A 15,087-nucleotide genomic window follows, 5' to 3' on the forward strand; every position below is an offset into this window, starting at 1 on the left:
TTTTCTAAACTGAGTCTGCTAGGAGGGGCATAGAAGGGAGGAGACAGTACACACTAATGTTTTCTTAAAGTGCCAGGCTCCTGTGGACCTGATCTATACCCCATGGTACTAAAGTACATTCCCAGTATCCACTAGGACGTTAGAGAAATGTATTTTTTTCTATGCAGTTTCAGTTAATGTCTGGTGATTAGAAGACAATATCTACTGAGGGGGCACATCGTTTGAGTAGGAGAGTAGAGTGCCCCTATGTGAGTGTGCACTAGAACGGGGGAGATATTGTCTGGTGATCACCACACAATTGCTGCTACTAGGGCCAAATAATGTCAAAGATCAGACTTCCCTATTTCAAGTATCGGTGCCCACAAAGTTGCTGGTTTCATTATGGTGGTAAGAAGACACATAGTGGCATCCCCCCACAATAAGTACTAAGGGGATCCATCATTTGAAAGAGTGGACCCCCACTTTTTTAAAATGGGTGCCCTTGATCTTATAGCAGGTTTCAGGAAGACATCCCCCATCCCTGGACATGATTTGTTGTACTGCAGGTGGCGATCAGGCAAAAATCTCTTTGAGGGCACATAATTTGAAAGAGCAGACTCCCTTCTTTCAAACAAGTATGTCTCCATTTTCCTAGGCACCAGAGTTGGGGAGTTAGAAGGACTTAAAATCCCTCCCCCCATCTCTGGCAATACTGTCTTTATTTTCCTCTTTAAACTGCGCCTGGACGTCACTGCTCTGGTACCAGCACCACTGATTACTGGGACTTCCTACCAGTGATTTGTGCCTGTGGAAAGAAGGTCATCTGTCTAAACACTTTGCTGGGGATGACGAGTGAGACTCATCATCTGTAGTTTTAAGGTATATGTGGATGACAAGCCCCACTCTTCCTCAGCAGCAAAGAAGTTAAATAAAATGTTTTATGAATTTATAAAAAAAAAGTTAAAAAGCTTTGTACTAATTAGAATGCTTGATGGTCTTTACTAAACAATGTATTGAGGAAGAACAATACAAAACACATTGAATTTAAAGGTTGTAATTATCAGTATAGTGTGTTTTTTAGAGAAAAGTAATATCCCAACCAAAATAATTAATCACAAAAACAATAAAAACACGGAACATCTAGTTTAACAACTTTATTAAAAACATAATTTTCTGTCAGCTTTAAGAAGCATCACACTGTTAACATTAGATAACAAAACAGTTTCTACCCTCTTTCAAATGTACAACACTGGAACAATCTACTGTATACTGAAGGGGTGATTTCTAGAATACTAAAGGTCACATGCAGTCGTATAAATAACATTCAAGTAATCGTTTATGCCTTTAAAAACTGTTTCTTAAAGCAAGGAATGAATTCAAAACCAGTAACAGAAGCAAATATTGACCTACATATAGGGCCTAATTCACTATGGATCGCTATTGAGGCTGAGATAGCGATTTTCACAAATCTGCTATTGCTAAAAATCGCATGTGAAGAGCCACCCAGAAAGAATAAAAGATATCCACCGATGCCTTCGCAAATCATCAGAAGCATTAGCAGAATCGCAATGTATACTCAAAAAATGAGCACTATCGACAGTTGCGGCTGATCCTGGCATACTCAAATCAATGAGAATGCAGTAGCACCGGGCGCCATGTTTTTGAAGGAAACATTCGTAGATGATGTCAGAAATACGCACTGAAAATGGCCATGACATGCCTGCATTTTCCCAACCACTCCTTATAAACACCATGTTAACACCCACGAACGGTCACTCCTGGTCAATCGAAATGCGTTTTCTTTACAATTAGGTTGCATACACAGTGTGATCGCCTTTTACCCTCTGTTCATGCGCAATGCGTTCACAGCACATGCGCAGTATGCCGTTGATCGCTCACTGCATGCAAACTCACATTTGTAAATGGTAGTGAATCAGGCCCATAATGCCATTATGGAGCCATTTAAACAAATAAAAGCCCTGAAACACTAAACATTTTTTATTTATCTGATTTCCAAGCCAAATTTAGTTCTAAAACAATTAAATAATTCTTTACATTTGTATAACACCCATATTTCACTGTACAGAATAACACGTGTTTTAGACTTTATAACTTATAATTCAAGTGTATATCTGTTTCAAATATTAGTGAACTTTGTATTTAACGTAAATTGTTGTCTAATTCATTAAAATAAACAATTATATCACTGTTTACTCAGACATGAAATGTTGTTTAAATTGTGCACGTTTCACATATTATGGCAATTGTGTTAATATCAGTTTTTATAGAAGCATAGTTGTTCCATATAGTATCTCTATGACTGGAAAATTAAGAACACATTCGAACCCCACTAGGATTAAGTAAATGCCACTGATTTGCCTATTAGAATAATTACGATAGACTCTAACTTTGTAAGTTTTTGGGCTCCCATCTATAGGGTCCAAAGAAAAACTTGCAATTTTGATGGCAGCAATGATATGCACATTGCAACCATCGGGCAGAAATTAATTGGTCCCCATTATTCTAAAAAAAAAACAAAACAAAAAAAACACTCAGGTGTGTAGCTATTGCTAAAATGTAGCTGTGGTCGTTGGGTCGATTATATCATCCCCCAATTGGCACGCTTTTATTGGCATTCTAAAACACTAGTCAAAGCATGTTCTTAACAGTGGGTAGTCAGATTCTGGTTTTCTAACTTAACGAACCATTTAAATGGCTAATACTCCCCCCCCACCCAAAAAAAATATATATATAATTTTTTTAAGCAAATTATGTAAATAGGAACTATTTAAACCAAATCAGTATAATTTTATTAACAAATATGTAGATTTATTACTTAAATCATACTGAACAAAAGTTAAATAGCCCTTATTTCCATAATTTGATAATAAAAAGAGATCAACAATTTTGGGGATATTGTTTTGGAAAAATATGTTTCATTCAGTTAAAAGAAATATATATAAAAAATTCTACACTTGTCTTCTACAACTTGGTTTATAAAACTTAAATATATCTTAATTAACTTTGTAATTATAATAAATCAAAGTGCGTATCAATTTTTGGGACACCATGTATACATGGGGAGGCATTCGATATCCCGGCTGTCAGGATCCCGACTACCGGGATACCGACACCTATTCTCCCACTTGGGGTGTCCATGTCACCCCTTGAGGGAGAATAAATAGTGTGGCACTCACCGTGCCTACAAGGGGCTCTTCTGCGCTCACCCCGCTGCCGGCATTCCGTGCCCGGCATTTTGCGATCTGCATTCTGACCGCCGGGATGACGGGTGCTGGTATTTCAATATCAACCCGTATACATGTATATATACATACTTACACACACACACACCATATAATTTAACTGTATAAAACATAATTCAGCCTACATTTCTTGCAGGACTTCACAGTCAGCAAGAAGAGAAGCCAGTAGCAGGGGGGGTAACCCTGAGTATCGCCCATGACTCACTGCTGGGCTGCTGCAGTGCAGTCAGCCCAGGCTGGTGGGGAAGCCTATCAAGACAGCCTATCACAGCTGACTCCTGCAATGCCTGTAGCCAGTGGAGAGAAAGGAAGCTGCAGTTCCCTGAGCCCATGTACTGTATATTGTGTACTTACTGAATAGCTAACATTTAAATTCTACTGCTTGTGCGCTATGGAGATTCATTGGTCTCTTGGTCTTTTGATTTCTCTGGAAATGTTATCCTTTTGAATTAGATATGTGCGGTTTGGTTTTCCAGAAATCCGAATCCACCCACATTTTGTGGACCTGAACCAAAACTCAGTTTGCATCTCCCGAGGAGATCCGACCCAAGTCCCAGTTTTGGATCTTTCCACGGTTCGGCATTCAGATTTTAGATCCGAATTTCAGGTTTTGGATTGCAAAAATTACAAGATCTTAGCTACTTTTATCAATTTTCTTCTTCAAACCAAAACATGGGGCTCTGTGCAAATCTCTATTTGAATATAACTCAAAAAATGTTGCATTTGGATAAGCATCACAAAATGATAAATTAAAATGATCCCTTCAATAGTTTCAATGTTTGCTCTACAATCTCAAAACATAAGTCTACATCTATGAAAGTACTCAAAATATGAACTTTTTTTCAATCGAACTTGACAACTAAAAATAAACCATTGCAAAAATATATAGCATATTATCTATTTACAGCATATATACATATAAACACCTTAATACCTCTGAAGAAAACATGACTTATACATAGAATTATACATATTAGGGTCTGAGAAAAAGAAGCTTGATAAACAAACCAAGCATTGTGCTGGATTGTTTGTTTTATACATATGGCATACAGTCTATGATACAATATTAAGGAGTGAAGTGGCCGACAACAGAACTTTTTAGGATCTTGAATGAGCTACTTTAATTAAGATTATTCATGTGATTGGTCTATACTGGTGTTAATGTTTAAAAAAAGTAATAAAATACAGAATGTCAACATAATAAGGGTAGGAACAGTATGTTGTACTTTAGAAATAGGACACAATGGCTTTATATCAATGGCACAGCATAAGTGCTATGTGCTTCTAGTTGTGCCATGTTCACATAGAGTATTATGTGTGGGTGGGAAAAGTGCAGAGTACACTGCAGCACATTTGTGCCATTTAGAAGGATGCTGAAGAACACAATTACTCTGAAAAAATTGTGCTATTTATGTTTGCCGTCAATATGACAGTTATCTAAGATATACTAAGGCAAATATACGGGAAACAGCAACGCTTTTCCACTCTTCCTTTCATATTTGCTTCCTCTAGGCTGCTCAACCTGCCCTGAGGAGTTGGGTTGGAGCTAGACAAACACACAAGGTTAGAATATTGAACAGTACCATGTGGCACATACGCCTATTTAGTCCATCACCTCCAAAGTGATAGTGGTCAGCTCTTCTCCAAGCTTAAGTACAGCTGCATTATATGTAATTAAAAAATAATTATACATAATGTCACTTTGCTCCAACAATGGACCACTGAGGCATCTTTGTACTTAAGTACATAAATCCCTTACTACCTAAAATAGATGTTACATTTACAATATAGTATGGCATAAAATAGTAATTTGCAGACAGCATATCTCTGGATGAGATAGCACTGCCTCTTTACTAGATATATTTTATGTTCTAACTATTCAGTCAACATGTTCGCTATTCCATTGGTAGCTTTCATACTAAGAACACTGCTCTCCGTGAGCCATCTGTGGACACAGGAGCTGTTCTGCAGGTATGTTCATTTCTCAGTACTTGCAAAGTTGACCACTGGTGGCTTTAGGCTTATGTATAAAATATGGTCTTGGAAAATATTGATGACTTGGCATTTACCAAAAATAACTACAATGATAAAACTATTCTGTACATGTAAAGATTAATTTAATATTCGAAGAACCCATAATACATAGGGGTATATGCAATAGCGGGCGAATTGGCAAAATAGGCGAATTCCGGGCCGTTTTCGCCTCCAAAAATCAATTCGCCTATGCAGTGCAGTCATTTTTCGCAAAAAAACGGCCCGTCAAAATTCGCCTTTTCTCAATTCGCCTTTTTCCGAATTCGCCTTTTCTGCAATGGTACAGATGCTGCAATTCGCCTCCAGCATATTCAATTCAAGTTTGGAAATTCGCCTGCAGTGCTTTTAGACAGCAAATTCGCGATTTTCACTCCGCCACACTTTGGAGGGTGAAAACAAATAAAAAATTTTTAAACATGTTTTTTTTTGTGTTTTTTTTTTTAGGAATAGCAGATCTATTTATATTAGAAGGGATTAGGTTTTTTTTTTTTTTTTGGGGGAGGCACAAATATTATTTATATATTTTTTAAAATAATATATTTTTTTTTTTTTATTGCTGGAACGGTAAAATCCGGGAAAAAAATGGCGTGGGGTCCCCCCTCCAAAGCATAACCAGCCTCGGGCTCATTGAGCTGGTCCTGGTTCTAAAAATGCGGGGAAAAAATTGACAGGGGATCCCCCGTATTTTTAAAACCAGCACCGGGCTCTGCGCCTGATGCTGGTGCCAAAAATACGGGGGACAAAACGAGTAGGGGTCCCCCGTATTTTTAACACCAGCATCGGGCTCCACTAGCTGGACAGATAATGCCACAGCCGGGGGTCACTTTTATACAGTGCCCTGCGGCCGTGGCATCAAATATCCAACTAGTCACCCCTGGCCGGGGAACCCTGGGGGAATGGGGACCCCTTCAATCAAGGGGTCCCCCCCCCCCAGCCACCCAAGGGCCAGGGGTGAAGCCCGAGGCTGTCCCCCCCCATCCAATGGGCTGCGGATGGGGGGGCTGATAGCCTTTGTGTTAAAAAAAAAAGATATTGTTTTTTCCATTAGTACTACAAGTCCCAGCAAGCCTCCCCTGCAAGCTGGTACTTGGAGAACCACAAGTACCAGCATGCGGGAGAAAAACGGGCCCGCTGGTACCTGTAGTTCTAATGGAAAAAAAATACCCAAATAAAAACAGGACACAGACACCGTCGACAGTAAAACTTTATTACACACTGCCGACACACACATACTTACCTATGTTCACACGCCGACATCGGTCCTCTTCTCCATGTAGAATCCCGGGGTACCTGAAAATAAAAGATCAATTATACTCACCTCAACAGGCTCCAGAGATAAATCCACGGACTTGGCAAAAAAAGAAAGCGCATTTACCCGCACCAAAAACGGACTGAAAGGTGTCCCATGCTGACACATGGGACACCTATCCACGATTAAGATCTGTCAGTGACAGTTGTCACTGACAGGTCTCTAAGCCAATCAGGAAGCGCAACTTCGTTGCGCTAACCTGATTGGCTGATCGCTGTGACAGCGCATCGCACAGCTCCCTCCATTATATTCAATGGTGGGAACTTAGCGGCTAGCGGTGAGGTCACCCGCCGGTCAGCGGTGACCGGCGGGTGACCCCACCGCTAGCCGCTAAGTTCCCACCATTGAATATAATGGAGGGAGCTGTGCGATGCGCTGTCACAGCGATCAGCCAATCAGGTTAGCGCAACGAAGTTGCGCTTCCTGATTGGCTTAGAGACCTGTCAGTGACAACTGTCACTGACAGATCTTAATCGTGGATAGGTGTCCCATGTGTCAGCATGGGACACCCTTCAGTCCGTTTTTGGTGCGGGTAAATGCGCTTTCTTTTTTTGCCAAGTCCGTGGATTTATCTCTGGAGCCTGTTGAGGTGAGTATAATTGATCTTTTCTTTTCAGGTATCCGTGGATTCTACATGGAGAAGAGGACCGATGTCGGCGTGTGAACATAGGTAAGTATGTGTGTGTCGACGTATGAAATAAAGTTTTACTGTCGACGGTGTGTGTGTCCTGTTTTTATTTGGGTATTTTTTTCCCAGTAGTACTACAGGTACCAGCGGGCCCGTTTTTCTCCCGCATGCTGGTACTTGTGGTTCTCCAAGTACCAGCTTGCAGGGGAGGCTTGCTGGGACTTGTAGTACTAATGGAAAAAACAATATCTTTTTTTTTGAACACAAAGGCTATCAGCCCCCCCATCCGCAGCCCATTGGATGGGGGGGGACAGCCTCGGGCTTCACCCCTGGCCCTTGGGTGGCTGGGGGGGGGGGACCCCTTGATTGAAGGGGTCCCCATTCCCCCAGGGTACCCCGGCCAGGGGTGACTAGTTGGATATTTGATGCCACGGCCGCAGGGCACTGTATAAAAGTGACCCCCGGCTGTGGCATTATCTGTCCAGCTAGTGGAGCCCGATGCTGGTGTTAAAAATACGGGGGACCCCTACTCGTTTTGTCCCCCGTATTTTTGGCACCAGCATCAGGCGCAGAGCCCGGTGCTGGTTTTAAAAATACGGGGGATCCCTGCCCGATTTTTCCCCTGCATTTTTAGAACCAGGACCAGCTCGATGAGCCCGAGGCTGGTTATGCTTTGGAGGGGGGACCCCACGCCATTTTTTTTTCGGGTTTTTCCCCGTTTTTTCCCGTTTTTTAAAATCGCGGTAAAATCCGCAAAATCGGCCGATTTTCGCCCGCGACTCTGGCGAATCCGTTTTTCATTGCATATGGTGAATTCCGGAAGCCACCTTCCGGAATTCACCTGGCGAATTTGGTCGAATTGAAAAAACGGCGATAATTGCCGCGATTTCGCCCGCTATTGCATATACCCCATACTCTTTAAAGTTCTCCTATATTTTATTTTCAAAGATTGTGACATCAAAACTTCTATATATAGTAAATTATTTTATACTGAGTGAGTAGGAGATATTTTTCCATACATAAGCACTGAAATATATGGAGAAAAGCAAATGAGCAGTGGCTTGTTCGAGATTAACACAAATCATTTTCACAGAAATAGTATCACAATTAAAAAATAAAAATAAAGCAAGGTGCTCATCCTCTCACAACAGCACTGCTACTCATTGCACTGTTATATAATGGCAAGGATTATTTGTTGACTGTAAAAATTGCCACAGATAAAACTAATCTTTACTGACTACACAGTACAATACACCTTGGCTGACTAAACATCTAGCACCGACTACCAAGTGTACAACTGTCCTGGAGTTATAACCTCATTTACTTGCCTTCCAGGTCTGAAACTCATTAGCAAGTTAACAAATAGAAATATATTTATCAACTGCATCCAACCTGTAGACTTCTAATCAAAAGTTCTTTGTACACAAAGATATGAACTTTTTCCTGATACTCCAAGATCAATTTTGGGGTTTAATAATTCCTTAAGAATACAAAATATATAATCAGATATAGCTAAGCTCAGCACTCTTTAGAATGAAAATTGCTTGTTCTGGTGTCACTGAAATAGCAGGTCAGGATATTGATCAGTAATAAACATTTCTACTATTAAAAACGACTTCAATAGGTTTTTGAATTCTATACCTGCCTGCTACATTTTATAACTTTGTAGATCGGTCAGTACAGCTTTCAAAAGATCTATACAAATGGCAATTTAAAGAGGTATTTGATGCCAAATGTCTCCATGAAAGTCTATGCATACCAACTATATTACTACACATTGCTATTACACTGCTATTAACAAAAAGACTAATACACATTGTAAAAAAACATGTGCTCTTGTTCTGTACTCAATAAATACATTTAAATAACATATTATCCAAGATATAAGTAAAAAGATCACTACAAACTACTGTGTCCTGTGAGTGTGGCCAGGTAAGGACATTTGATGTGGCCCTGCTTAACATTCAAATACTACAGAAACATAGCAACAGTATACATATAGCAAGAAACAAGAATCTAAAAAACAAATGCAGCATATACTCTTACGTTTTGGTAAGCATACAAATATTGGTCAATATCTGATGTATATATTTAAAATAAATAACTGACACTAATCAATAATGTCTGATCGTAAAATCAAAAGATGTTGGAAGCAATGTTGGCTTTATGTTAAAAATGAAAGAAGCTGATAACAACTTTACTGACAACCCCAAAATAAGAAAGTAAGTTAGGTGCCTTGAACTTGAGGTAGAGAAAAATGGGACACCTTCCATAAATGATACAATAAAAAGACATATTATATTGCTCTGGCTGCTTTACTAACCTGCTTAATAGACACAAAATAAACTAAATGGTTTTTACTATGCCAAAGTTAATAAATAACCAGTGTTGAATATAATTGTGTGATGATATTTTTTCCTCTCAAAATCACTGCAAATGGGGGAGGGGGGTAATGAGGTACAATAACAATATAATCCCACACTGCACAAACTGGGCACAATGTTCATACCATTACGTAAGTCTTCATTGCCCTCTTTAGCACGTACTTATCCTTCTTATGACCCACCACATAGCAGTATTCATACACAGCTTCTTATAGGATAACTAATCAACATGGGGAACAGAAGTACCATACGTGGCAGTATTCGCACAAGTCAAGTAAATGCTGATGAGGTATTGGAAAACATTAGACAATTATTGTCTGTATCCAAATTTGTTAGATGTTTATGTGTAGGGACATAGGTCATAAAGCTCAGTTCTACTACAGGAAACTGACCAAACTATTATTTTTAAATGCTATTTTAGAAGTAAATAGACAGGTTCAGCATGAACTTACTCCAACAGTTTACTGAAACATTTACATAAATAATGGATTTCAATGTGTCATGTGTTGCCTGACAGAAACATGTGTGGATGTGCACATTACCATATTATGGTAGAAAATAGTCACTAATTTTCCTGAGCACCTCTATCTGTGAATATACTGGTTCTGAAGTGCCATCACCCAACCATTACTGAGGCACTTTACAGCCATTATGAGGAATTGAATCCCCCAAAGGCTCATTTACAAAAGTGCAAACCTGCAACACTAATGCATTTTTGTGATGCCAAGTGCCTACGTTTGTGCAAAGATATCTAATTTTCTGAAAAAGTACATCGGTCTACTGTCAAGATGAGTGCAAATGTTTACACTCTCTACCATGAAGTGTTGGGTGGAGCCTTGGTGTTCCTTGCTGAGTATAGATTAGGAGTGTGACTTCACCTACCTTTGCACTTGCATGCAAACACTTTTTCTCATCATCTTATTGGATATTATTTAAACAGAATAAAATGAGGGAGATATTGTGGGGGTAGTTCCCTAGATCACAAAAGTGATCTGATTTTTCTACCATGTTTAGTGCTGGAGACTGGGACAAATCTTGCACCTTTCTGTATCCATACTGTGGAAATGTGCATTTATTAATTTCACATTAATATGATTAACACTAATAAAAATCTACAAATACAGAAAAGTGCCACATATAAATACAGCTCTGATGTCTTGTGCTGATAAATGTAAGAAAAAGTGAAAGTATGACTGAATGAAGAGCGATACTCCGAAAGTGTTAATAGGCTGGACTTTAAAGTCGCTCTTTCTGGTTTTTTTTTTAGGTGTATTCACAAAGCTAAGCACAGAGTCTCTGGAAGCAGTTCTAGGACTGGAATGTGGCCGTGTACCTTGTAATGCAAAAGGTAGAGTAGCAGAGATAAATACATAGATTTTACTGTGTGTATCTCGTAAAAAACCCTTACAAATTAGCCAAATGATATTCTGGTTTTCCACCAGCAAATCTAAAGAACACTGGGGCAGATGTATTAACCTGGAGACGGCATAAGGAAGTGATAAACCAGTGATATGTGCAAGGTGATAAAGGCACCAGCCAATCAGCTCCATTATGAAAATTAACAGTTAGGATCTGATTGGCTGGTGACTTTATCACCTTGCACATATCACTGGTTTATCACTTCCTTATGCCTTCTCCAGGTTAATACATCTGCCCCATTATTTGGAAATGGCAGGGCAAATGGGATTACTCATGATAGGTGTTAGATGAATGGGAATGGAAGTTATTTAAATACAGATGTCCATAAAGGAAGATTATTTGCAAATCTGGGTCTGTTCCTGCTATCTAATGATGAGATCCTCTACAAACTTTATATTCTTTGTTAGTCAAATGTAGTTGCAATTGGTATTAACCATATCATAACTTATCATTTCCTTGCCTGGTAAATGCTCCTATTGCTCTGGTTATATTGTATTTGTATACTGTACAGCTCACTTTCAATTGGTCACATCAGTCATCAGAACAAATGCCCCAAATAAGAGACTCAAAATCTAGAAAATTAAATGTGAAGCCTTGACAATTTGCATGTATACATATATGAGATGTTAATATGTTGCATTAAAAGAATCAGGGCAAGATTTACATTTGACATATTACAATGATTTATCACCCCTGTGGAGAGTGATGTCACCAATATAAACTACTGTAGAAATACAGCAGCAAACAAAGTGAAGGAGCTATTATCCAAGTACACATGGTTATAAATAAGATGTCATTTAGCATAAATGGATGGAATTATTGACAAAATGGGTGGGGCCAGGGATTCAACAGGTGAGATACTTTATAGGGCTTTTCTGAGAACAAATCTGATCCGCCTGGCAGCTGGGTAAATGTAACAGTAATTTGACATAGATGGGGCAATGGTAGGCAATGTGATTTAGGAAGAATTCTTTTCCACCAAATTTGCCTGTCTGTGCCCTTAGAACAATGTGATGGTGTTGGTGGTAACGTGGGTGAATAGACACAGCGCAGCCGGGCTCAGCTTCCTTCTTTTTGGCTTCCTGGCTGAGCCCAGTCATAGATCACCAGAGGAATGCTTACTAAAGAGAAGAGCAGCCCCAGAGCAAAGAAAGCAAATGCCTGCAAAACAAAGGAAAATAAATATGAAATAAAAAAAAAGAGATAAATTGTTTTGTAACTGCTGCTAATGTATACACTGATAAAGGCATTTACTGATTTTCATTTGGACAAAGGTGTATTATAGACACTGAAAAAATATTATATTTTTATATATGTTAATGAACAAAAAACAACAAATACTGAGTAAAACATAAGGATACAAATATTTTTCTGTGCGTACTTTAATATGGGTGATTCTTAAGAAAGGCAACAAGTGCCGTGCATCACACGCTTTTATTTTTTTTTATTTTTAAACTGGTCTGTTAAGAAATTGTTGTTATATGAAAACTTTATTGTTTAGTAGTAATGCCTTACCCTATAATTTAAGACCCACTAAAATCTTGGTATTTTGGAGAAGTATGGCGTTTGAATTTGTGTAGCTGTCCTGTGCGTCATGGTGACTCGCCCATATACTAATAAAATGAGGGGCTGGCATACTTTGTAGTGTAGAATAGAGTATTATACATAGCTCACATGGTAACAGTAAATGAAGAGGCAGCATAAATGCATAGCAACATTGTCATCTACTAGTGAAATGTAAATTGGGAACTGCAATACCAATCTGTATTCAAAGCTTGTGTAAGCACTGCATACCACTGTACCTATCTCAACACCACATCACCTCTAAAAGCAACTCTACGTATTCAAACATTTTACTCATAAGATTAAGAAAACGAAAACAAATATATACATTGCGTTGTGGGTTGTATCACAAAATGCAATGTAAAGCAAATTAGTAATAGTAGGGAAACCAATTTATAAAAAACATAACATAAAAACAGACAACATTGATAAATTAACAATAATGTTCCCTTATTATTTAAGAACCAAACTACTAGGTGAAGTTTGCAAATGTACAGCCTAATCAGGGATTTCTTACCATTGTGTCGTGACATGAGCTTTTTACGTCTGCAACTCTACAAAAATGTAATGCACAAGCAACAAAGTGCACAAAATGATCAACACAAACGGAAAAAGCTATTATATCTGGAAATACCCATATAACTACTAATCTGTTAATCGCTGTGCATATGTCAGGAACAAAACACAGATTAATAATTAGGCCCAAATGACAACATTTTTCAACCTTAGCAGAGCAACAAGTCCGCTAAAATAAACAAAAAAAATAGTACTGAGGGATCGAGATATTTGCAAACAAATACTTATTTTTAAGAAACTGACTGGGAACTAGGGTACCTTTCTTATTATTTGATATCTAGAAGTTTCAATACTGGTCAAGCAAAAAGCTCCCACCAGGTTTGGGGGATAACCCGCACCGAGATAAGTAGATTGTAGTGTGTATTATAAAGTTGGGGTGCCTTTCCATCATGTCTAATTGAATCCTAATTTTGGGGATTCACATATATATGTGCAAAAAAAGATTTGAAGGCTCATGAAGGTGCTACCACCTGGTTTGAATAAGGATATGAAATCAAATCCCCATAGAGAGGGGAAAAGGGGGGAGAAACCAGGTACAATTTGAGGTGCACTCACCCATATAACAAGTTTTTATATGGTTGTTATTGTCAAAAATGTATATCAACCTCTCATATCCTTATTATTTGATATACCTGATTCTAAAGGCATACAAGGTTAGCAAATAAAAATAAGTGCAATGAACTAAAAGAACTTACCAACAATCTTTCATTGGCCAAGGCATCATTACCTTTAGTGATTTTAAGGTATAAAGACGATGGAAGAATGAAGATCAGCATATTGGCAGATGTTGCACCTGTGAAATATACAAAGTTTATTATGTTAACATAATCCTCAACAGAAAATGTAAACACACACACAAGCGCACGCACGCACACACACACACACACACACACACACACACACACACACACACACACACACACACACAAAGAGCAGTTGTCGGGCACTCCACCTTCCTTCATATACATTGTCTGGGTCCCTATTAGAAAAAAAATAGGATTTTAATACCTACCGGTAAATCCTTTTCTCTTAGTCCGTAGAGGATGCTGGGGTCACCATTAGAACCATGGGGTATAGATGGGATCCGCAGGAGACATGGGCACTTTAAGACTTTGAAAGGATGTGAACTGGCTCCTCCCTCTATGCCCCTCCTCCAGACTCCAGTTATAGGAACTGTGCCCAGGGAGACGGACATTTCGAGAAAAGGATTTATTGTTAAACTAAGGTGAGATTCATACCAGCTCACACCTCAAGCATGCCGTACAACGTGGCATTCAACAGAACACAAGCCAACGGCATGAACAAATGCAGCAACATGCTGACAATAACGTAACACAACATGTGTGTAACCACAACTAATAACTGCAGATACAGTACGCACTGGGACAGGCGCCCAGCATCCTCTACGGACTAAGAGAAAAGGATTTACCGGTAGGTGTTAAAATGCTATTTTCTCATACGTCCTAGAGGATGCTGGGGTCACCATTAGAACCATGGGGTTATACCAAAGCTCTAGAACGGACGGGAGGGTGCGGATGACTCTGCAGCACCGATTGACCAAACTTAAGGTCTTCATCGGCCAAGGTGTCAAACTTGTAGAACTTTGCAAATGTGTTTGACCCCGACCAAGTAGCTGCTCGGCAAAGTTGCAATGCCGAGACCCCCCGGGCAGCCGCCCAGGATGAGCCCACCTTTCTAGTAGAATGGGCCTTCACCGATTCCGGTAACGGCAATCCAGCCGTGGAATGAGCATGCTGAATCGTGTTACAGATCTAGCGTGCAATGGTCTGCTTGGAAGCAGGACACCCAACCTTGTTGGGAGCATACAGGACAAACAGAGCCTCTGTTTTCCTAATCTGAGCTGTTCTGGCGACATAAATCTTCAAAGCTCTGACTACATCCAGAGATTTTGACTCAGCGAAGGCGTCAGTA

General features: G+C 39.3%; 1 protein-coding gene and 1 long non-coding RNA gene across 2 annotated transcripts in view; one reads left to right on the forward strand and one right to left on the reverse strand.

The window, feature by feature from the left end:
- LOC134932702 (uncharacterized) overlaps positions 1–10,945 on the forward strand; it is a 96,356-nt gene extending 85,411 nt beyond the window's left edge. The window contains exon 3 of the long non-coding RNA XR_010179455.1: positions 10,865–10,945. This is a non-coding gene — a long non-coding RNA (uncharacterized LOC134932702). The remainder of the gene's footprint in view (positions 1–10,864) is intronic.
- A 277-nt stretch (positions 10,946–11,222) lies between these two features.
- Positions 11,223–15,087, reverse strand: part of SLC38A1 (solute carrier family 38 member 1) — a 163,813-nt gene continuing 159,948 nt past the window's right edge. The window contains exons 15-16 of the mRNA XM_063927356.1: positions 13,851–13,948; positions 11,223–12,177 (exon numbers count right to left, since the gene is read on the reverse strand). Of these exons, the coding sequence (XP_063783426.1) occupies positions 12,076–12,177; positions 13,851–13,948 (200 nt within the window). The 3' untranslated portion in view covers positions 11,223–12,075. The remainder of the gene's footprint in view (positions 12,178–13,850; positions 13,949–15,087) is intronic.

The sequence above is a fragment of the Pseudophryne corroboree genome, chromosome 6 (genome assembly GCF_028390025.1).
Source record: "Pseudophryne corroboree isolate aPseCor3 chromosome 6, aPseCor3.hap2, whole genome shotgun sequence".
NCBI lineage: Eukaryota > Metazoa > Chordata > Amphibia > Anura > Myobatrachidae > Pseudophryne > Pseudophryne corroboree.